This window comes from Pan paniscus, chromosome 5, assembly GCF_029289425.2.
Source record: "Pan paniscus chromosome 5, NHGRI_mPanPan1-v2.0_pri, whole genome shotgun sequence".
NCBI classification, from domain to species: domain Eukaryota; kingdom Metazoa; phylum Chordata; class Mammalia; order Primates; family Hominidae; genus Pan; species Pan paniscus.
The window spans coordinates 18,073,367-18,098,277 of NC_073254.2; the positions used below are offsets into that span (position 1 = coordinate 18,073,367).

Consider the following 24,911-nt stretch of genomic DNA (forward strand, 5'->3'; position numbering starts at 1 on the left):
ATTACAAATAAAGACAATTTTTAAAAAGAGTAGGACAAAGACTATCCGCTTACTGCAGACGCTAAAGTATATCCATCTGAGAACAGTGGAGTTCCTCAACACATAGCAATCAAGGGCGCCCAATTTGTAAAGCATCTTGTAAACACGCGCAAAAGGCAGCATTTCGTCTAATCTGGGAGGAAACACTCCATAGTGCAAATTATGATGCTAAGTACATAACCCGTCCATAATACAATATGACCGCTGGGATGCTTGTGGTTGTTTTAAGCCAGCACTATCTCCTTTGCACCTATTTTTAAAATGATGCTAAGAAATAAAGCACGACTGTTAGCTAGTTGAATTAAATTACATAAAGGACTGACCCTCCTCCCCACTTTATTTAAAAAAAAAAAACACCTGATAAACACTTAACTAGCATTCTTATGACTTAACATCCTTAACCACACATCTCTGTGACTCAGCTCTTTGGTTCTCTGTTAAGTAAAGCAACTGTCTCAACTTTGAGAGAGCGGCATTTTCAAATGGAAGACTGCTCCCTGGCTCCTTCATGCCATTGCACACCTTGAGCTAACCAAACATCCCAAACAAAATTGCTCAGGGCTTTGTAAAGCTGTTCCCTGGGAAAAGTAGGCCCTCAAAAAGTGTGTTTTGCTTTTTACCAAAAGAAATCTAGAAAAAGATATGAAATACAATGGAGGAGAGGCAGAGAAGTTACTGAGAAACAAGGAAGACAGACTGGGAAGGGCTTGGGGAAGACAGACTGGGAAAGGCTTGGGGAAACCCTTGCCTAGCTCTGCAGTGGTGACAACACACTTTGTCAACAAGGGACTCTGCATTTTTATTTTCCACGGGGACCTGCGAATTATGTAGCTGGCCCTGACTAGAAGAAATGTTTGGAAAGCAGGAGACTGGCCCTGTGTGAAGGCAGGGGTGGGAGTGACAATTGGCAACACTGTGTTGGTGACTGTCCAACGGCTCCTTCCAAGATCCCTGGGTGATCTGGAGCTAATATCTAAGGCCATGTTTAATTATTCCTAGAAGAGAAGCCTCAGGAGGTATGTTCCTGCTAATTCCACACTCAGCTCAAGTAGCCAGCAGGTGAGTTACATCCTGAGTCTCTGGGAGGGAAAAGAATACTTTGTTTAAAGCATTTAGTGGTTAAATCATCAATACTCAATTACCCTCAATTAATTGCCAGAAACATCTGCCTATAACCCCTTCCACCCCAGCTTGAAGAACAGCCGGAACCATATCCTGTCACACCGTTTGAAGGAGTCCCCAGCCCTGCGTAACCTCACTCCCTGCTCCAAAACCTCCTTTTCCTCACCCGAATCCATGCTGGGAATCAGATTTGCACCCAGGAAGCTGGAGTTGGACAGAGAGATGCTGACCTCTGTGTTGGCCGTTGCTTGACCAGGGATCACATGAGCAAAAGCATCAGGCGAAGCCAGTTTGAAGTGGGACCTGAGCTCACTTCTGGAGAATGGGATGAGAAGATATAGCTTCTGAGTGTCCTAAAAGACACTCCCCACCCCACTTTGTGATCTCAGATCCCACCTTCCACCTGCTGCCCTGCATCTTTCCAAGAAATTCCTTTTATATTTTGTTAACGTAATTTAAATTTGTTTTAGTTACTTGTAGCCAAAAGAGACCGAAGAGAGGTCTGACAGGATACCATACCATGCAGATGCCATGGGTGGGCGCGTGCTGGCGGTATCCTCTCACAGCAATGGTTTATTTTAGAGGAATCCACTTCATGCACTCAACAGCCCCTGCCCTTTCCCAGACAAATAGGTCCCTGTCAATCTCTAAATCACTTGTGTGGAGGGAGATCTGCTCATCAATAGTGACACAAAGAACAAAACAACTAAACCCCAGCCTGCAGAAGATTAAGGTTTCTACAATACTGAGGTCAAAGTCCATGGCGTCCCATAAAATCTCAGCTGCAAGTGGGAAGGGGCCCCAGCCCTTTCTCCAGTTTTCAACTTGCCCCTACGTTTGCTCTCTGAGCTCTGCTGCTATGAGCTCAAAGTCTCTCAAATTCCATTCTCTCTGAGCCATATGTTCACGCAGCACACCCAAGCCAGGCTTTCAAACACATGCAGCTCATCTTCCACTCAATGGCATAAACTCAGATTTCTGGCCTGAGAACTCCAGGAGGCAGTGAAGCGCCAGGCAGAGCCCCACTCTCCCGGCCTTGGCTAACCAGGCCTTGGCCACCCAGGAAGGTCCCCTGGCTTTCTGATCCCGGCCTCTCTCTGAGCCCTGTGGCCCGGTGACCTGTTTTGTTTTCAGGTTGGAACTTAAACACATAAACCCTGTAGAGGGTGCTTTTTGGTGGGGCTCCTCCCAGCACCCTGGATGCAGGCTTCCTGTCTGAAGGGCATACCTGGCTCCGAACGTCATCGGTTTCTGGGTGAAGGCGGCAGACACCTGGCAGTGCCCAAGGAATAAATCGCCCTTCCAGGTGTGGGCTTCAGCTCCTCCCCCCTCAAAGTGCTCCTCAGACGACTCATCCCGGTCGTCCTCACCCCACCAAGGGGAGGAAGGAAGGCACCTGAGGCTTCCAGGGTGGGGGCTGTTTGCCAGGCACGTGGGGGTGGGGCACGCTTCCCAGTGTTCTGCGTCTGTCCTCACAATGGCCCTCAAGGTCAGGCAGCACTGACCGTGTTCTACCATTGAGGAAACAGGTGCAGTAATGCTCCAGGAGAGAGACCCATGACAAGTGGCAGAGTTGGGGCTGCAAGCCAGGCCTGCCACTCTTGCCCCCCCTTTTTTTTTTTTGAGACAGAGTCTCACTGTGTCCCCCAGGCTGGAGTGCAATGGCGCCATCTCGGCTCACTGCAACTTCCGCCTCCCAGGTTCAAGCGATTGTCCTGAGTAGCTGGGATTACAGGCACTCACCACCATACCCAGCTAATTTTTGTATTTTTAGTAGAGACAGGGTTTCACCATGTTGGCCAGCTGGTCTCAAAACTCCTAACCTCAGGGGATCCACCTGCCTCGGCCTCCCGAAGTGCTGGGATTACAGGCATAAGCCACTGTGCCCGGCCACTCTTGCCCTTTTCATGACATCAAGTTCAGATGAGTTCAGACATTTATGGTGTTAACCTCATAAAGTCAAAGAGCTTCAAGCGGGGAGAGAGACGGGCATCCTTCCAACCAGGGTCCAGTGAGGGCTTGGATAAGGGGACAGCTGGTTGCCGTCCTTCAGATGGAGACTGAGCTGACCTGAGGGATGAGCAGGAACCAAGGGGCTGAAGGAAGGAGGGAAGGGGCTCGAGCAAGTGGAATAGCATGAGCAAGGCACAAGGCAGTGAGAGAGACCGGGCTGGGAACTATTAATATATACAAGATGCCCCCTACAACAAGGAGGGGTGGCAGGGGAGGAGAGGAAAGACATGTGGGGCTCAGGGCTGAGGGCACCCTTGATGGGTGCTGCAGTGATGGGGAGCCATGGAAGGCTTCAAGCAGGGAAGTGATGTGGGCAGGTTTCCATCTTATTTTCTGTCTCTCGGGCCTGTGGTGTTAAAAGCAGCAAGACAAGATGGGGGCCTGGCTAGCCGGGACTAAGAAGACAGAGAGTAGAGAAATCTGCCCAGAGAGGTGTTCTGCGGAAGTCCACCCATGCAAAGCCACAGCAGAACTGTCCAGGAACCCAAATATACAGCAACCACCATTCTCAAGCACAACAGGAGGGTCACCTCTGAAAGGCCAGCGCCAGGGAGAAGTCACAAAGGTGGGAGCCCCTGCCAGCCCTTCCCAGCCCCTCTCCCATGGTAAGGGCCACTCTGGGGCAGAGGATAAGGAGAACTGAATTCAAACCCTAATAGGTTGGTGGCTTCGGACAAGCCAATGGCCCTCCAGCTCAGCCTTCTCATCTAAACTGAAGGCTTGGACTAGATAATCATATTAAACATGGCCACGCCCAGGACAATCTTTTACCTAGACTAAGCAATTAGCAAAGGCAAAGCCAGCTGAATTTGAAGGCAAATTCTAGCCCTATGGTTTCACATATCTGGGTCTTTCAGCTGTGTGGAAACTTAATTAGCATCCTCCCTTGTTGAGTAGGAGGGCCAGAGAAAATGGCGGAACACGCCAAAGGCCCCGAGTTTTCTATCGACAGCCCTGGGAACAGGCTCAGGCCCCCTTGTCTGGCCTCTGAGCTTGCAGTAGGACTTCCCACTATTCATCCCCAGAACCCCTGCGCAGGCCAGCATGTCTGCTTCCCAAACAGGCCCAGTTTCCTCCAGAACCTCTGGTCAGGCTGCCTGTCCCTGTCAAAAGCTCTCCTCCCTCCCCTCTGCCTATGGGTGGCTGCAGAGCCCCAAGTCTCCATCGTACGTGCCGTGTTTGGGCCCAGGCCCTCGTCTCACTCCACATGCCCTCCATTGAAGCCCTCCATTCCCAAGGCCTCACCTCAGCTGGCTAAGGGCATCTCCCTGGTATCTCCCGAGAGTGTCTGCCTCCCCGTCAGCCCTGGGGGAGTTATCAGCATCTTCTACAGGCCTCGCTGGCTTTCTCCTGTGCACTCAGCACAGGCTCCCCTCCCCACCACGCGAGATCTCACTGCAGCCAGAGAGGTCTTTTCAAAAATACGAATTCTGACTGCATCATATCCCTTATCCCACTTAATACTCTTTAATGGTTTTCCTTTGCTCTAAAATTAGAGGAAAAGTTCTTAGCACGGTTTATAAGCCATCGCCACCCCCCATTCCCATATCAATTGCTATCAATTCCAGGCCCTACACACCACAGGGCCTTTGCAAGTGCCATTTGCTGTCTCTGGAAAACACACACATCTCTCCTCTTTTGCCTCTCTCTCTACCTCCTACTCAAACCTCAGCTCTCATCTCAGATGTCACTTTCTTACACAGACCAGTCTGTCTAGGTCAGGGTTTTGTTGTTGTTGTTCTAGTCTCTCAATTCCCTTTCTTTCTACACGCTTAACTCAGTTTGTAATGAAAAGATTATTACTTGATCAGTTTGGGTGTGCCTTCCCCAGAAGTCTCTAAGCTCTATGGAAGCTGAGCTGTCTACTTTCACATATTGTATCCCCAACACATAGCACAATGCTCAGCTCAGAACAGGCACTCAAATCTGTGAAAAGGAGGAGAGAGGAAAGAAACTTTCTTTCTCTTTTTTTTTTTTTTTTTGTCTGAGACAGAGTCTTGCTCTGTTGCCCAGGCTGGAGTGCAGTGGTGCAATCTTGGCTCACTGCAAGCTCCGCCTCCCGGGTTCACGCCATTCTCCTGCCTCAGCCTCCCAAGTAGCTGGGACTACAGGTGCCCACCACCACACCTGGATAATTATTTGTATTTTTAGTAGAGATGGGGTTTCACTGTGTTAGTATGGTCTCCATCTCCTGACCTCATGATCCACCCACCTCGGCCTCCCAAAGTGCTGGGATTACAGGCATGAGCTACCGTGCCTGGCCTTTCTTTTTTTTTTTTTTTTTTTTTTTTTTGAGATAGATGGAGTCTCACTCTTTTTCCCAGACTGGAGTGCAATGGCGCAATCTTGGCTCACGGCAACCTCTGCCTCCTGGGTTCAAGCGATTCTCCTGCCTCAGCCTCCTGACTAGCTGGGATTACAGGCACCCACCACCATGCCCAGCTAATTTTTGTATATTTAGTAGAGGTGGGGTTTCACCATGTTGGTCAGGCTGGTCTGAAACTCCTGACCTCAGGTGATCCACCTACCTCGGCCTCCCAAAGTGCTGGGATTACAGGCATGAGCCACTGCACCCGGCCAAAAAAAATTTTTTGTCAAGTGGCCCAGGGTCACACTCATTAGGGTGATAAATGTTTAACAACCGGCTCTATGAAGAAAAAAAAACCCTGATCTACACTGTTTGCCAATTCCTATGGTGTAAATGCTCCCACCATGGTGAATTTCAAGCTGCCAGCATGACATTACTGAATGTGAAGTTGGATAGACACATGCAATGGGCTCAGAGTCAATAGAAGCCAAGCTGGCTCCCACACACCACCAGTTTGTGGCAACCTCAGGACAAAGATTCAGAAAGTCCACCATGTTTTTTTGTTTTTTGTTTTTTGAGACGGAGTCTGGCTCTGTCCCCCAGGCTGGAGTGCAGTGTTGTGATCTCCGCTCACTGCAAGCTCTGCCTCCCGAGTTCACGCCATTCTCCTGCCTCAGCCTCCCGAGTAGCTGGGACTACAGGCACCCGCCACCACGCCCTGCTAATTTTTTTGTATTTTTAGTAGAGACAGGGTTTCACCACGTTGGCCAGGATGGTCTTGAACTCCTGACCTCGTGATCCGCCCACCTCGGCCTCCCAAAGTGCTGGGATTAGAGGCGTGAGCCACCGCGCCCGGCCCCCACCATGTTTTTAAATGACACCAACTTTCGACTCAATCCTACCTTGGACTAAAGGCCAAAGTAAAGGCACCTGCAAAAAATGTTACTACAGAGAGGCAGAGGAAGATGAAGAGGGAGAGGGAGAGATCTGCAGATGGTTCAGAACGGGAAGATGAAGAAGGAAAGGGAGACCTGTGACCTGGGAAGACAGCTATCTCCCAAACGGAGGTGGAAAGGCTGCTTAACAGCCGGCTAGCCTCTAATCCTTACATTAATAAGGGCCACTGCCAAACTAAATGTTTAGGACGTTGTTACAAGCAAGTCAACCTCTGCATGAAATGCTGGTTATATCCTCTGACCTTTCTAGCAATTTATCCTAATAGCTCAGAAAAGCAAAACAGGTATCTCCAACCCCAAAATAAAGAAGTTATAAGATCATAAAAATGTTAGAAGAAAACATAGGATTTCCCCCCAGTCTTCCAGGAATCTTCCAAGCCTTAAAGCTAACATAAGAAATCATAAAAAAGAAGATTAATTCATACAACTCTAACCAAACCATACGTTTCTACATAACAAAAATATCATGTACAAAATTTAAAAAACCAAACGGCAAACTCGAGGAAAATGGTTACAAGTCACCCAGAAGGGTTAATTTACATCATACATAAAGTGTACCTATAAATACATAAGAAAATAATGCTTCTCACAGCATATACACACACATAAAGGCAAAGGAAATGAAGAGACTGTTCAAAGAACAGGAAATATGGATGGCTCAAAAACTTTCAAAAAGATGTTTAACTTCCTTCATAACAAGAGAAATGCAAGTCACAACCACCACCAAATACAATTTTTTGCACATCAAACTAGAAAATATGTAAAGATTTGATAATCCCCTGGGTCAGGGAGGGTGTAGGGAACAGAACCACACATATTATTAGTATAATTGTGCATAGCTAACATTTCTACAGAAAACACTCTGACAGTATCTATTAACATAAAAATGCAGCCTACTTTCACCCTCCCACTTCTAAAAATTTCTTACACGTGTGCAAATGTCTGTGCATGCCAAGATTTCGTGATATATTGTGAATATAACAGCAAAGACTAGAGACAAACTTAATGCTTCCTTGGTAAGTGATTAGTTAAATAAATGGCAGTCCAGTCTGACAATGGAATACTATGCAGACATAAAAAAGAATGAGTATCTCTATGTACTGATGTATTCATCTCCAGCATAAGTGAAAAAACAGTGTTTAGGATACGCTAGTGTTTCTGAGACAAAATATGTAAATGAAAGTAGAACATTTCTGGAAGGGGATGTGAGAAACTGGTAACCATGGTTGCTTCTGAAGAGGGAAACTGGGGGCAGAGACAGAAAGAAATGTTACTTTTATGCTATGCTTTCTGTACGATGTACATGTATTACCTACTATAGTCAATTTTTAAAAATAGATATGCATGAAGATATCCACTGTTGTTGCATATACTAGACAAAAGCCACCACTGGGATGACCTCATGGTAGTCAGTTCAGTATTTTATTATTATTTTTTGAGACGGAGTCTCGTTGTGTTGCTCAGGCTGGAGTGCAGTGGAGTGATCTCGGCTCACCGCAACCTCCGCCTCCCAGGTTCAAGCAATTCTCCTACCTCAGCCTCCCGAGTAGCTGGGAATACAGACGTGCACCACCATGCCCGGCTAATTTTTGTATTTTTAGTAGAGACAGGGTTTCACTATGTTGGCCAGGCTGGTCTGGAACTCCTGACCTCGTGATCCGCCCGCCTCGGCCTCCCAAAGTGCTGGCATTACAGGCGTGAGCCACTGTGCCCGGCCATCAGTTCGGTATTAGGAAAAGAATTTAAGAACTTTTAATAAATCAGCAAAAATATCATGCATTTAAAATGTTTCAGAAGAACTGGACAAATTATTTTGATGAGGTGTCAAGAAAATAGTAGATTCCATTAAATAAACACTTTGATTAGAACTGTGAAAACAAGTTTGTGTGTAAGGCATTTCAAAAGTGAAAACTAGTCATCATATGATAACTAGGATCATGGAATTGTGGGCTATTTTTAAAAGTGTTACTGTTGCAATGATATAATTATTTCTAGTCTTAATTAAATTGTACTTAAAGTCACTTTAAATAACTTCTACTCTTTAGCCCTAGAAAAAGGATACAAACTACTTCCCAGGATATTTAAGCAACTTTCAAGATAAAGGTCAGAAATCTTTGCAAATTCATGAGAACAGAGGAAATGCTACCAGAAGATTGGAGCTGGACAAACATCCTACATTTCAAATACAGAAAAAAATGGGGCAAGTTCAGCTGGCATTGATTATTGGCAAAAATTCTAGAGATTACTCAAGAAAGTGCTGAGTATTAGAAACCAACAGATTCAGTCAGAACAATGCAGGATACACTGTGCAAATTATTATTATTTTTTGAGACAGGGTCTCACTCTGTCGCCCAGACTGGAGTGCAGTGGCGCGATCTCGCTCACTGCAACCTCTCACTCCCAGGCTCGAGCGACTCTCCTGCCTCAGCCTCCCTAGTAGCTGGGATTAGAGGCGTGCGCCACCACGCCCAGCTAATTTTTCTATTTTTAGTAGACATGAGGGTTCACCATGTTGGCCAGGCTGGTCTCAAACTCCTAATCTCAAATGATCCACCCACCTAGGCCTCCCAAAGTGCTGGGATTACAGGCGTGAGCCACTGCACCCAGCCTGTGCAAATCATTAAGCGCAATATTTGCAAGTCCATGGAGTCTTTGTTTTTTTGTTTTGTTTTGTTTTAACTTTGTTGACTAAGATCTCAGAAGTATCTGAGAACTTGGGCTGCGCAGGGAATGCTGGTGTGGGAGAAGCCAGCCAATTGAGCTGAACTGCAGACCTGTTTGTCCTTAGCTCTCCAAAACTTGCTGTCTATGTGACTTGGAAGGAATTTGATTCTTTTCTGCAAGGCACTGACAATACCTTACAATAGAGCTGGGAGATAAAATGCAGAGCTTGTGAAAGTCATCAGAAAGTTGAACACAGATGGTCCCCGGCTTAAAACGGTTCAACTTGATGATTTTTCGACTTGATGATGGTGTGAACACGATACACATTCAGTAGAAACTGTATCGATAAGGGCTGCTTTATTCACCAGAAGTGAAAAACACAATGGTTATGCGAGTATCTGAAGTACACAACCATTCTCTTTTTCACTTTCAGTACGGTATTCCGTAAGTCACACGAGATATTCAACACATTATAAAACAGACTTTGTGTGAGATGATTCTGCCCAACTGTGGGCTAATGTGAGTGTTCTCAGCACATCTGAGGTAGGCTGGGCTAAGCCAGCATATTCAGTAGGTTAGGTGTATTAAATGTATTTTCCACTTTCAATATTTCCAACTGATGAGGGGTTTATCTGGACACGACACAGCACCATCCGAAGCAGAGGAGCATCTGTACCAGGTTCTTGTACAGAACACATGGCACACTCAACTGTGTGTTCACTGACTTAAAATCCATGATTGGCACCTGCTATTAGTCTGGCTGGTGGCTCACACCTATAATCCTAACACTTTGGGAGGCCGAGGCAGAAGGACTGCTTGAGGCCAGGAGTTCAACACCAGCCTGGGCAATATAGCAAGACCCCCCTCTCTTCAAAAAAATAAAAATAAAAATGAGCCAGGTGTGGTGGTGCATGCCTGTAGTCCCAGCTACTCAGGAGGCTGAGGCAGAAAGATCACTTAAGCCTGGGAGGTGGGAGGCTTCAGAGAGCTGTGATCGTACCACTGGACTCCAGCCTGGGCAACAGAGCCAGACGCTGTCTAAAAAAAAAAAAAAAAAAAAAAGACTAGAGACTGGCCTTGGGTTATTATTCTTAATCAAAGAAAATAATGTATATGAAATGTTTTATAAACTATAAAGGGCTGCACAAAAGAAAGTGACATTAGTGTTGTCATTATTGTGAAGGCATTGCAGATTCTGCGATGCAAATTCTGGTACCGATAACAAATACAAAGGCCAAGGCAAAAAATAAAAATAAAAAGATCCTAATGGGAGAGATCTAGAAACTCAAAATTATTAAGATGAAACCTAAGTCATGGTCATGCTACATGAGCCTAAAACTGAGAAAATCCTGATTCCATCCACCACTCCCAGGAACACAACGTTGAGGGGGTTGGTGATCATGGTCTGGAAGCAGAAGTATGTCATGTCTAGTTTAAGCCTAATGCATCAACTCTAGGTTGCAGTAGGGGAAGGACAGTATCCATCAATCCCCTCTTTGGGTTAGAACACACAGGGCCTGGCTGGGTTGGATTCTGGGTACCATGCTTAAGAGACACACATGCCAACCAGAGCGATAAGTATGGCAAATTTTTGCACGTATGGAATAGCTTAAGTACTGTAGATTTTTCAGCCAGGAAAGAAGCTATTGAAAACACATTTTATTTAAGAAATAATTTTTAAAAAAAATTATTCTGAGGAGCAAGTGGCACAAATAGGCATGAGTTAACCTGAGTTTTATTTACCAAAGTGTGCCTTCCTGCAAGGAAGAGCAACTACGGGATGGACTAGCTGCCTTGTTAACAAAGCACTCCCTTCCCATCGATGGAAGTGTTCAAACTAGGATGGATAACTTCATGTCAGAGATATCATGCAGAAGGCGAGAGAGGCTGGTCAGCCCTAAGATCCCTTTTAACTACAATAACCTGGGATTCTAACTGGCTTGACAGTTTCACGTGTGTAGGTAGGTGCTAGGATACCAGCAGCCACATGAGAAAGAGGTCCAGAACTGTGCCTGGTAGCTCTTCTGTCTTCCTCTCCCTATCTGACACCCAGGGACAGAATAGTGCATATATTGTAGGGCACGCACACGCTAAAGGATACATACTAAATACAGGATACATGCTGAAGACAGCATGAGGCTTATTTGCAAGGGAAAGATCATGGAACAGAGCAGGAAAGAGGCACAAAAGGCAGCTTCTCAAACCCTGAGCTTTTATCCACTAAGAGAAGGCAAAGGCTCCTTCCACTTTCTGCTTCTACTTGGGATGTGGGCTGACAAGCACCTGACCCCTGGAACTCCTGCACTCACCATAGTGTACATCCCACATTAGTGCATCTGATACAGTATTCAACATACACAGCAGCACAGGAAAAGTCTGCCTTCCAACATGCCAAAATGTGCTTGAAAAGCTCTTTGAAGCATTTGTTATGTGCTTGAAACACACAGAACACTGGGAAGGCAGTCCTTTATTTAGATCTTTTTTGTCTGTGAAAATCAATATGTCCTTTCTAGGCTTTACTGTATAAGAAAATGTGTGTCTAATTATTGTTCCCAGGTTTCCCCTCTCAGTCTGGCCCAGTAACTGCAATGTGTCATCAAGCGTCACCCAAAACATGCCACACACATGAGTGCTGTCTGTGACCCTCTCGAATGCTAATTTAGAAAAACTGCCCAGCTCTCCAATATGCCTCCATAGTCTGCTTTTAAGAACTATTTTTGTTCTCTCCTCCCACCATGCATGGCTGAGTGTGAATAGCTGTTTCCTGGGTCCTCACTGCCAAGGTAATGGCACTCTATCCCATCTCGTCACTTTCAAGTTCACCTCTACTTTGACCCCAGGACACAGCGCTCTTCACACATACTCACTTTGATCCATTATTCTCCCTCTGCTCTAGAAAGACACTTGAAATACTTAACAATGTTGCCAAATCCTCAGTCTGTCAGACATACACAGTGATTTAAATAGTCATTGTTCTTAATTTTTCTGTGCTGCTAAACCAACAAAGAAATATTGCCCTCCGTGAAGGGAAAACAGTCACAGAAACACCTTTAGAAAGCAGGGGGTAGGAGGTGGGTGGGATCAAGGTGAACCCAGCTAGAAGGACCTTCCCCATTACCTTGCAGGGCAGCAGGGGCAGCTCAGTCAGACAGTTCCCACAGGACAGAGCATTTCTGGCCAGGTTGGTACAAGATTAAAACAATGATTATGATGATGTAAGAGTTTATCTTACACATCCATGAGCTACAACTGTTAACCAATGCACACGGGGGGAGGAGGTTACATGCACATTGACTATTTAAAACTGTCCAATTTCATACATTTCGACAAAGCATTTAAAACTCTGCCAGAACAGCCCAGAATGGGTAGGGGGTGGGGTGGAGGAGAGTCTGTATTTACTTTAAAATGTGAATTAATTAGTTTAGACACAAGGAGCAAAACTACAAATGTCTTGATATCTCTTATAGGTTAAGAATAAAATTATAGCTGTCTAGGGGCATTGAGTGTCCACCATTGCCCACTCTGTTTAGGCCTTCACACTTGTCTCACAACTCCCTTCTGCTACATTTCACACCACGCAATACCTCTGCAAGGGAGCTTTAGCTACAGGACTCAGAGGACAAGGTGCATGTTTCAGCTAAAGCACACCCCCGTTCTCAGTGCCTCAGCCCAAAGCAGCTGCTGTGTAAGAGCGGTGACGGCCGGGGGACACCCAAATGACATATTCTCCGCGTCCTTCCTATACTGTAGTGATGTTTACTGAAGTGCTGAGAAAACATGGGAGGAGACACTGGGGTAGCAAAGTCTAAAGTCAGATATCTTTGGGGAGGACTCAGCATGGGCTGCGGGTTGGGGATTTGCAGGAGTCTTTGCTTCTCTGGCTCTCCAGTTCCTTAGTGGGCTTTACCTGTGTCAAAATCAAGTGCGAGATGGAAGACTATTGCTTTGTGGGAGACCCAGGGACAACTAGCCGGGCAGAACAGGGCTGTGGTCCCGACTCCCCCAGCAGACCTTGAACGACGCCAGTCCGACTCCTCCAGAGCGGGCTGGTGACGGGTCAGCTGCCTCGCCCCGAGGGTGGGGGAAGGGCGCGCTTTCCATCCGCGTACTGGGACAGGAGTTTGGGTGCAAACTAGTAAAGGCTATGGTGCTCCCTTTACACCCAAGTAAAGGCATGTGGTTTGGGGGACGGAAGGAGATTAAGCCAATGCGGAATGCCCGTACACACACTCTAGCACCACCACTTTGGGGACTTCGGTTCTCCCGCTGGCTCGGGCTTGGACCTCGGTCTGCAGGGAGAGGGTTGGAGGGACTGGGCGGCTGCGGCCCTTACCTTGCTGACCACGTTCTGGACGAGGCCGGCGCGGATGCCGTAGTCCCATGCGTGGCAGTCACAGTTGGAGGCGTTGTCCCCCTTGTCCGGAGGGGATGGCAGGGGTGGTGTGTCGCCTCCGTCCGCGCCGCTGCTGTTGCTCCGGTTGCCCGCAGCCTCCCAGGGGGCAGTGGCGAAGGGGGTGGTGGGGAGGCTGGTCCAGTTGCCCATGTCCCCGCCCCGGCCTGTGGTGGTGACCCCTGCCAGCTCGGTGCCTTTGCCGGCCCCGCGGCACCAGAAGTTGGGCTGGTCCAGGAGGAACGAGTCCGAGAACTGGCTGAAGCCGATGAACAGCGCCGGGATCCAGGTGAGCAGCACGAGGGTCTTCTGATAGCCCCCGCCCAGGCCCCCGAGGAAGGGCAGCACCGACCCGTCATAGTCCAGCAACAAGAGGCTCGGGGCCGCAGCCGCCGAGCAGCAGCTCGGGTGCGGGCCGCCTCCAGGATGCAGTGGGGGCAGCGGCTGGATCTCCGCGCCGCCGCCGGGGCCCGCGCGTCCCCCGAGGGGCGCCGAGGCCGCCGCGTCCCCGGGCGGCAGGGAGCCGTTCTCCTCGGCCGGGGCCGGCTGCCGCCCAGGCCCGCCGCCCGCCGCCTCGCGCCGCCGGTCTATGGCCATGGCCCGGGCCCGCGGCTCCCGCAGAGGCGCATAGAGCGCGGCGGAGGCTCCGCGGGCGCCCCGGGCACAGCGCGCCGGGCCAGGCGCCTGCAGCCGCTGCCGCCGAGGAGGGCCCGCGGCTCGAGAGAGAGCGCTCGGCGGCTCCGGGTGCGTCAGGCCGCCCCCATGTCACCCGCCGGACCCCGCGCCCCGGGCGCTGCGGCCCCGCTCGGGCGCCGGGCAGAGGCGGGCAGAGGCCGGCCGGGCCCTCAGCCGCCGCGGCTCATCGGTTCCGCGGCCCGGGCGCCGGCTGCCGAGCCCGCCGCTCTCCGCTGCTCCGCGCCGGACGCGGCAGGAGGAGGAGCCGGCGCCGCGCCCGGCCCGCGCCCTTGCCGGCGGTTCAGGGCCCTGCGGGCGGCGGTGCGGGCAAAGGCTGCTGCTCCCGGGGTGGCCGCGCTGTATTTCTCCGACTTCGGGCGCCTCCCGGAAGCCGCGAGCTCTGGACCCAGCCTGCCGAGCCGGCCGCGCTCTCCAGCTGCTGGAGCCGGCCCCACTCCTCCTCCTCCTCCTTCTCCTCCTCCTCCCCCTCCTCCCTGCCCCCCGGCCCGCCCCCTCTCCCCCCGCCGAGGTGGAGGTAACCGCGGCACCTGCTGCGCTCGGCTCCTGCTCGCGAGCGCCCCCTCCAGCCCGGACGCGCGGCCGCCGCCGCCCGGGATCCACGGGAGGGGGGCGGGGGAAACGGGACACCCCGGGCCCGCCTGGCTGGAGGATCCCCTGCCCGTGCCCGTTTCGCGCCGGGCGGGGCGGGGGAGGAGGAGACGCGCGTAGCAGGGGTCGCCGGCCGGCGACGGGTCCCGGCAAAGTCGGCGTGCGCTGAGAACGTGTGGGCCGGGTCTTCTCTGAGGCTGGGCTCCCGCAGCCGCGCGGGCCCCCCCACCCACTCCGCGCGCGCCAGGTCTCCGTGACCTCTGTCTCTTCAGAGGTGCCCGGCGGTCCCGCTGCCCGCGCCCCGCTCCCAGTCCCAAGCCCGAGGGTCTTCAGCCTTCGAGAACAACCCTCTGCGCTTTTTCCAGGAGCGAATAAGGTTGATTTTTGTGTCCGTGGAGCAGGGTCAAGGAGGCGCCTTTGCCAATTTCAGGTCGCCAGTCCCCCGCAGTGTCTGGCCACCTGCGACCCGCCGCACCCACTCCCAAATCGCCATTTCTTCCCCCACTCCTAAGTGCATGCGATGTAAGCACGATGCTGGGATATATCTCCAACACAAGTTATAATACACACAGTATAAACGTGATGGCATTCCACACCCCCTCCCTAAGATCTTGTATTCACGTTTGGAACGCCGTGTGCACAGGCGCACACATCTATACTCTCACAGAAGAAGACAAACCTCTCCCTCCTCTCCTGCTCCAGCGCCAACCTTGCCCAGCCAGCGCTGTATAAATAACACCAGCCCTGCGGCAAACGGCTACATTAGCATATTTCCTCCTGCACCCAGCGCACGCACCAAAAAGAATTATCCGGCACCTTTCAACCCAGCGTCCCCACATTTTGGAGGCATTTCATATTCTGAGAAGTTTATTAATGGAAGTCTTAAATGGAGCAATCCATTTCTAGTCTTATTTGGGGCAAAAAAAAAAAAAAAAGTTTAGCTTTCCAAAAGGATATATTCTAAGCTCCATATACTGAATGTATTCTTTTGCATTTTCATTATTTGCTCAGCTAACCGCTGCATAATTTAGTGGAATACATTTTTAACCTGCAGTTCAGTGTTAAGGGCAACATGTGTTTACTGCATAAAATGCTGGCACATACGTACGAGAGAACTATTTCTGAAGGCTGCCGGGGGGCGGGTCTTGGGGGACAGGGGAGGTTGTGGACCTTCCTGCGTGGCCGAGAAGGGGTGATTAGATAACAATGGGCGGAAGGGGCCCTAAGGGCTGCAAAAGACACCAAACCTCTGAGAAATGGGTCTGGAAACCACATATATAAAGAGCTGGGGGCGGGGAGCGGGGGGACACGATAGTGCACGTTGTGTACGTGGTAATTTTTCAACTTCACATTATTTATTAGCTTAACTTTTCTTTTCCTTCCCTCTCCTCCCCTCATTTGAAGAGCTAATACATGCAAAGTTCTGACCTCCATGCCTGGAACAGAGTAAGTGCGCAATGAATGTTAGACATGTATTATTACCAGTGCTCCTCTTGCCATTACATACAATCCACATTTCTTTTTGAATTGAAATATAACTTTACGGATTTTATTTATTTTCCTTTCAGCGGCTGATTTTCCAGAAGAGGCCCACTTTGTGTCTGGCTCTGCCTCCTTTCCCCCACAGTCACAAGGACCCATTTGTTTTCTTGTAACTGATCACAAAAGGAGCATTGCCATTGACCTTAATGGCCCTTCCAATCAGAATAACTATCATAGCCAGCGTTTCAGAGTTGGCTTTCAAATTCACACTCACTCAGTCCTCACATTCAGCGCCCCAAGAAGTGGGCTTTCAAAGAGAAACAGCAAGGATCAGGTGACTGACTACCAGATCAAAGAGTTGGTCCCCAGCTGAACCAAATATCTGGTTTTGAACCCAGATTTTCTGACTGGACATTACCGGATTTCTCCATTTCATCATACAGGGGCAACTATAGGGAAGAGTTTACAAAGATGTTTGTTAATGTGCATTTTTACGTGGGAGAAACCCTGGCCCTAGGAAAAGAGTTTCATTGTGAAGATGTTATTAGTCTTTGTTCGCAAAAGGTGGTAAAAATCCTCAAATGGTACATTCTTAGAATTTAGGGACACACTGGAAAATGGTATCCTCTAAAACTGAAGCTAAAAGGAGGCAACATAAAATGTTTGAAATTAACTAGCTGCAGCACTGACCCAGGCATTGTAATTAAGCTGTTGATTAGATTAGAGGTTTCCCTAAATCCCTCCTGGATTGATATTTCCACCAAATCTAGTCAAGAAGATTAAAGTGTAACTACTTTAAAATAAAGTGGCCTTCAATTTATTAAAACATACCACAAGTGATCTCATAACGTGAGCAAAAGGAGTAAAGAGGAAGAATTTGACACTCTGACAGCCTCAGTGGGTGAGGTTTGAGATGCATGGACCAGGATAGGAAAGCCAGACACCTGTTAAAAAATTACTGTTTTTAATTTTCTGCATGATCATTATCATCAGCTGCTATTTTTCTTGTTTGCTTAGTTAGATTTACGTTCTGCCTCTAGAATGTAAGCACCTTCAGGGATAGGTGCCTTGTGCTCAGCTGTATGCTTGGTGGTTAAAACAGTGCCTGGTACATGCAAGGCGCTCAATACATCTTTGTCAAATAAATGAGTGTATCAAGTTATTAATCACTTGATGATACTGTCTATTCAAATCATCAAACTGTTTACTTTGTTTCTTAAATCATCAAGCAACCTTTTTGTGTTTGTTCATCTCTCAAAGATGGTGCTCACATCAGCCAACATGAGACTTGAAATGAATTTGACAATTATATGTCTTGTTGTAAGGCATTGTGGTTACTGGATTAGCTCCCAATATTATCTTCTCTTGGGCAGTATTGGCTTGCAGATGGTGGCTTATAGGCCAAATGCAGCTCACAGACCATAGGCAATGTTTTCAGGAAAATAATTGCTAACATTTCAAAATTGGGAGATTGAATACTTAGAAAAAAATGTGTTTTGGGCTTCTCTGAACATAGCAGAAGCCATTGTCCTTTTGATGCCCCATGTTTGCAGGACCGTGCTTTCTTGGACTGCAGTAAATGAGCAGGCACTCTCCAGCTTGCCCTCATCCCTGCCTGACACATGCCCCTCATGCATGTCATTTGGCCCCCAAAAGTAGCCGTGTTTGTGACCCTAAATTGATGTGAGTATCCTGAACCCAGTGATCTTCATAAAGAAGCTGAGTCATTCCCTTTTCCTTTGAAAGTATGTTAAAGAATCTACCAGTTTATAGTTTCCTAAAAATTGAGAAAATAAAGAAAGGAAATGAAAGTCATAACCTAATCACCAATACATTTGAACAGTTTTATTTCCTTGGAGATAACAGGAGAAAAAAATTTTTAGCTTACCTCTAAAATTGATGGAAACCTAATTTTAAATCCTCTATAATTCTGTAAAAGTTAATTCTAAGGAATTCAAGTCAGGGTTAATTAACTTTAAATGTACGCTACAAGTCATACCAAATGGATTTCACATTGGTTTCTCTGATTATTCATGGTCTTTATACTTGAATTATAGATAGATATATCACATTTTAGAATATCCTGTGTCATTTTTTTTTAAACTGCAGCTTGATTTCTTCCTTTCAAATAACTGTTTGAAAATTAGGTTACCTTGATTTTGGGAGGGTGGGAGAAAGTGATTGAAATTATTTCCAACTCTAGTTGTGTATACTTGAATATTATTTACATCATCCTTTGCCTTTTGGAATGTCAAGTCTGACTCTTTAACAAGAAATTTGACATTTACAAAACCTATCACAAATGAAAATGAAAAAGCTACTTTGGTTAAGTGACAGAAGTAATAAAAATGTCACATAATCTGTCCTAAGGAAAGCTACAGGTAGTATCTTGAGAAAAACTACCTACTCATCTAGTACAAGACAAATTCACCAAAAGGCCAAGTGAAAACAGAAAAAGTGAAGATAAGACTTCTATGCAAAAAGCTACTCCATTGTAAATGTGATGGCTAGGGCCCAGTTACTTTCAAAGTTTGGTCAAAGTTTAATTTTGAACTCTTTTATTGAATTTAAAAAATTAGTGAAGCAAATCGATCTAAAATTTGATGTTGGCTTTTGTTTGATGAAAATCATAGATGTCATCTTTGTCTTACTGTACTTAAGAATGTTCTTTGGGCCAGGCGCGGTGGCTCACGCCTGTAATCCCAGCACTTTGGGAGGCCGAGGGGATCACGAGGTCAGGAGATCAAGACCATCCTGGCCAACATGGTGAAACCCCATCTCTACTAAAAATACAAAAATTAGCTGGGCATGGTGGTGCACACCTATAGTCCCAGCTACTCGGGAAGCTGAGGCAGAAGAATCACTTGAACTGGGAGGCAGAGGTTGCAGTGAGCCAAGGTCATGCCACACTGCACTCCAGCCTGGTGACTGAGCAAGACTCCATCTCAAAAAAGAAAAAAAAAAGAATGTTCTTTGACACACACACACACACACGAAAATAACACAATGCCAAGACTTATAAGTGAATATTATATGTTTTATTCTAGCATGGAAACAGCCTCTTCCGTTTGATGAGAATCATCCCAAAGTTGGCATATGAAGCTTGAGTTTCAAGTATGGATGCTGAGCTCTTGACAGTGGGTGAACAAACTGCAGATAATCATTGTTAGAAGGGCTTGTGGAAAGAACAATGAAGTAACCAGAGCTTAGATGAAAGAAGTTTCACTTTTCAAATGAGATAAACTAATGTTCTTTAAACAACCCTTTTGTTCTAATGCTTTTCCTACTAATTCTAAATGGAGGTGAAGAAAAACACACAGATGGATGTAACCAAATCTAAAGTTATTAAATGGATTTTTTTTTCTATGACTGGAAGCTAGCGGGCAACAAGAGGAATGAATATTCCTGAAGGAGGCAGATTATTAGACCCAGAGTATACTTTCTGAGGCAAGCTGTTTTGACCAAGACATTGGTTTATTCAACTTCTTTCTTTAATAAGGATGGTTTGAATTTATTACCATTAGATAGTCATAAATGACTTTTCATATTTAAAAAAATGGCTGTGTATGCATATTATTTTCAGTCCAAATTCTAGGCCATCTAAGAGGGCTTCGAATTAAAATTTATCGTTCCTATAGCAAAATACATGTAAATATATGGATAAAGTCACTAAAACATTCTAAGTTAACAGTATTTTTAAGGTTTTGAATTTTGAACTTTGAGGAAAGCACTTTTTCTATTTATAAGGTGATTTAACACCCTAGTATCAACAAGCACACCTAGCACCCAGATCTTGGTATCTAATACCATTCTCCAATATAAGGAACCAGGACCCCTTGGAGACAAATGGTTGATTCTAGGACGGGGCAGGAAATCTACAAGGTGATCCTGGGGCATTTTGTATAGTGCCGGGAAATAAGGAAGAGCTGAACACCTCCACACCCCTCCGCCCACACAATTATGGGGTGTGCGAAAGGGACACAGGAGCCAAATGAAAGAGCTCCCAAAGTCCAAAGCTGGAACCATTTGAGCAAAAAATAAAGTGCTATTGAATAATAAATAACCCAAATTATAAAATCTATATTGTGTGTCTGTATGTGAAAAATAAATGATTGGATAAATGAGGAAGAAGAGATAGATTTCCCATGCAGAAAATTTCAAATAATTGATGTGGATACTCAGCCCTCAAGCAGGAGTATAAGTCCTCGCTCCTTAAGTGGGGGCTGCACGTATTGATTTCCTTCCAAAGAGTGTGGAAACGGGGAAAAATAAGGTTACAGTGGAAAAACTCTTACAGTGAAAAGCACTGCTTCAGCCAGGTGATCAAAGTTAGCATCAACAGTGATGAATCATGCTGACGCTGTGTACCCCAATATGATACAGTGAGAATGGCACTTTACCTCTCCCATAACCCCCATAACCTGGTCTAACCATGAGGAAAACATCAAACAAATTCCTACTGAGGGACAGTCTACAAAATACCTGAGCAGTACTCAAACAGTCTGGGTGATCAAAAACAAGGAAAGTCTGAGAACGTGTCATGTCCAAATGGAGCCTACAGGAGACAGGATGACAAAATGTAATGGGATATGCTGGATAGGATCTCGGAACAGGAAAAGATGTTAAGGAAAAACTAAGGAAATTGCACTAAACAGTGGACCTAGATTAATAATAATGTATCCATACTGATTCATCAATTGTGACAATGTATCAGACTAATGTAAGATGGTAAGAAGGCAAACTGAGTGTGAGGTACGAGGGAACTCTCTGTACTATCTTTGTAATATTTTTTATAAGTCTAAAACTATTCTAAAATTAAAAGTTTACTTTTGTAAAAAAAATGACATCTCAAACATTAATATTTCATTTCAAGTTCTAAATCAGTGATATGGTTTGGATATGTTTCCCCATCAAATCTCACATCAAATTGTAATCCCCACTGTTGGAGGTGGTACCTGGTGGGAGGTGACTAGGTCATGGAGGTGGTTTCTCAGTGATGGTTTAGCACCATCCCCTTAATGCTGTCCTCAAGATAGTGAGTTCTCTGGGGCCGGGCATGGTGGCTCACACCTGTAATCCCAGCACTTTGGGAGGCTGAGGCGGGCAGATCACGATGTCAGGAGATCGAGACCATCCTGGCAAACATGGTGAAACCCCGTCTCTACTAAAAATACAAAATATTAGCCGGGCGCGGTGGCGGACGCCTGTAGTCCCAGCTACTCGGGAGGCTGAGGCAGGAGAATGGCGTGAACCTGGGAGGTGGAGCTTGCAGTGAGCCCAGATAGCGCCACTGCACTCTGGCCTGGGTGATAGAGCAAGACTCTGCCTCAAAAAAAAAAAAAAAAAAAAAAAGATAGTGAGTTCTCTTTTGGAATCTGTTTGTTTAAAAGTGTGTGGCAACCCCTCCACCCAAAATGTGTTTTGGGCTTCTCTGAACATAGCAGAAGCTGAACCCCCACCCCCACTCTTGCTCCTGCTCTGGCCATGTGAAGTGTCTGCTCCCTCTTTGCCTTCCACCGTGATTGTAAGTTTCCTGAGGCCTCCCAAGAAGCTGAGCAGATGCCCATCCTGCCTCTGGAATTGTGAGCCAATTAAACCTCTTTTCTTTATAATTTGCCCAGTCTCAGGTATTTCTTTATAGCAATGTGAGAATGAACTAATACAATCAGTAATTTCTCTCTGTATAGATTTTTATCTCTATGATGACTTTTTTTTTTTTTTTTAGACAGAGTTTCGCTCTTGTTGCCTAGGCTGGAGTGCAATGCCACGATCTCAGCTCAACTCAACCTCTGCCTCCCGGGTTCAAGTGATTCTCTTGCCTCAGCCTCTTGAGTATCTGAGATTACAGGCATGTGCCACCATGCCCGGCTAATTTTATATTTTTAGTAGAGACGGCGTTTCTCCATGTTGGTCAGGCTGGTCTCGAACTCCCGACCTCCAATGATCCGTCCGCCTTGGCCTCCCAAAGTGCTGGGATTATAGGCGTGAGCCACTGCACCCAGATGTGATGACTTTTTTAATCAAGAAAAGTTTTAATGGTTTGAAACCGAAAGTTGATGAGAGGGACACAAAAATTCAAATGATTGAAAAATAATTTTTTTTTTTTTGATGGAGGTTTTTTTTTGCTCTTGTTGCCCAGGCAGCAGTGCAATGGCACCATCTTAGCTCACTGCAACCTCCGCCTCCTGGGTTCAAACAATTCTCCTGCCTTAGCCTCCCGAGTAGCTGGGATTACAGGCATGTGCCACCACACCTGGCTAATTTTGTATATATATATATTTTTTAGTTTCTCCATGTTGGTCAGGTTGGTCTCGAACTCCCGACCTCAGGTGATCTGCCCGTCTTGGCCTCCCAAAGTGCTGGGATTACAGGCATGAGCCACCGTGCCTGGCTGAAAAATAAATTTTAATGAGAGCTTGTTATAGTAACTGATTTTTAAAAACACTCCAAAGGTTAAAAGATGCCAATATCAGCAAAATTATGAGCTATGGCCCAGGCTCTGATGTAAGAGGCCAGCAAGGCCAGGTGGTCCTCCAGCCCTGAGACACATGGTAACTATCACTTTATTTTAAAGTTCTCTTGTTCCATTTGTGTTTACATTTCCATATTCTATTTTGTTTTCATCATTGACCTAGAAATACATTTAAGCCAATTTTTCTTTGGTTTCTTAGAGCTTTTTCTTCTGCCTTGTTAACTTTATCAATGATTCCATTTCTTAAAAGTTAACATAGAACCTTTAAGGAGGCTGTGAAATACATGTGTATGGAATAACCAGCCTACTTTTAGGTAATGTAACAGAGCAGACTGGAGCCTCCAGGTTAACAGTCTTTGACAGAGTCTTTTTATCGGCCAGAAAATGCTTGGAATAGAAATCCAAGGGCATTCAAGTAAAACTCCGTTTTCTAGTAGGTGTCCCTAAAGCACAGGGCCCCTGATTTGTACGTCTCGGTAGCTCCACTGCCGGTCACAGGGCCTGGCATTCAATAAACATTTGCTGAATGAACGAACAAAGGAAGGATGGGATGCGATATAGGATTCTGCCAGAGAGAGAAGAGGGAACAGCATATTCCAAATAAAAGGAATAGCGAGAATGAAACGCAAAGGTAGGAACCAGATGTGCATGCTTGTGGTAGTTGGTACACGGCATTTCCGTAATATGATTTACTTATAGTATTTATAGAGGAAAATTGGATAATGCTATTTTAAGTATAAACATTACAAGTTTTGTTTTATTTTATTTTATTTTATTTATTTACTTTTTTTGACACGGAGTTTCGCTATTTTTGCCCAGGCTGGAGTACAATGGTGTGATCTCTGCTCACTGCAACCTCCACCTCCCAGATTCAAGGGATTCTTCTGCCTCAGCCTCCCGAGTAGCTGGGATTACAGGCATGTGCCACCACGCCTGGCTAATTTTGTATTTTTAGTAGAGATAGGGTTTCTCCATGTTGATCAGGCTGGTCTCGAACTCCCGACCTCAGGTGATCCGCCTGCCTCGGCCTCCGAAAGTGCTGGGATTACAGGCGTGAGCCACTGCACCCAGCAACATTACAAGTTTTAAAAGGAAGTTAAGAAAACCCCAAAATACCTCACCTTTAAAAAATGACTTTATTGAGGTATAGTTTACATACATACATTTTAAATGTACAGTTCAGTGATGTGTACACCTTTGAAACCATCTCCTGAATCAAGACACACAGCATTTCACCCTCCCCAAAAACGATCTGTTGTGCCTCTTTGCAGCCAGCCCCCTACACACCACCCTAGGCCTTCTCTCACTACAGGTTAGTTTTTCCTGTTCTAGAACTTGGAATAAATGGAATGAGGCAGCTCACACTCTCTTGCGCCTGGCTTCTTTCACTTAGCATAACACTTGTGAGATTTGCCCATGTGGTTGCTGTATCCACATTTTATACCTTTTTGTCATTGAGCAGTGTCTCACTGTAGGCATAGCCCCTAGCTTGTCATGCATTCTCATGTTAATGGACATTGTGGTTGCTTCCAGTTTGGGGCTACTATGAACAAAGCTGCTAGAAACCTTCATATAGGGTTCTTTGTGTAGAATGTTTTCATTTCTCTTGCATAAATATCTAGGAGTAGGATTGATGGGTTGTATGATAAACCATTTCTCATTTTTTGAAAATGACACCTTGTGGATCACCAATCCTTATGGTGGACACCAAAAATTGTCCTTATGGCCGCTGATAGAACAAAGAAAGCAGGGCTGGGAAGAGCATCATCTGAGCTGGCAAGGAACAGCTTATGACTTTAGGATATTTGAATAATGCTCGCATTCTCTGAGGACACAGCAACAATGGGGAGAAGGCACAGTATGCTGGTTAGTGAGTCTGAAGCTACAGGGAATACTTTACATGTCATTGCCTGAAAATTAGTTTTAGGTGGCATATTAGGTTTTCATACTTCATGGCAAGAAATCTACAGGAAATTACCTGTAGCGTGAGTGCATCGGCATCAGTATTTTTTCACATGCAAATTATAGAAAACTCAGGGTAAACTGGCTTATGCAAAAAAGGAACTTGATTAGCTCATGTAACCAAAAATACCAAGATTTGCTAATAACATGACCCAGCATGATGTGATGGGGATGCAGGGCGCTTCAAACCCTTCCTGGCCAAAGTCACACTGTAGGGCC

General features: G+C 46.4%; 1 protein-coding gene across 6 annotated transcripts in view; it reads right to left on the minus strand.

Annotated features, from left to right (window-relative positions):
• SLC22A23 (solute carrier family 22 member 23) overlaps positions 1-14,097 on the minus strand; it is a 186,265-nt gene extending 172,168 nt beyond the window's left edge. For all 6 annotated transcript variants that reach the window (XR_008625543.2, XR_008625542.2, XM_057302674.2 and 3 more), the window contains exon 1: positions 13,436-14,097. Coding sequence is in view for 4 of the 6 variants with exons in the window: in XM_014345207.5 (XP_014200693.2) it covers positions 13,436-14,089 (654 nt within the window). In the remaining 2 variants the exon portion in view is untranslated. The remainder of the gene's footprint in view (positions 1-13,435) is intronic.
• Between the last annotated feature and the right edge of the window lie 10,814 nt (positions 14,098-24,911).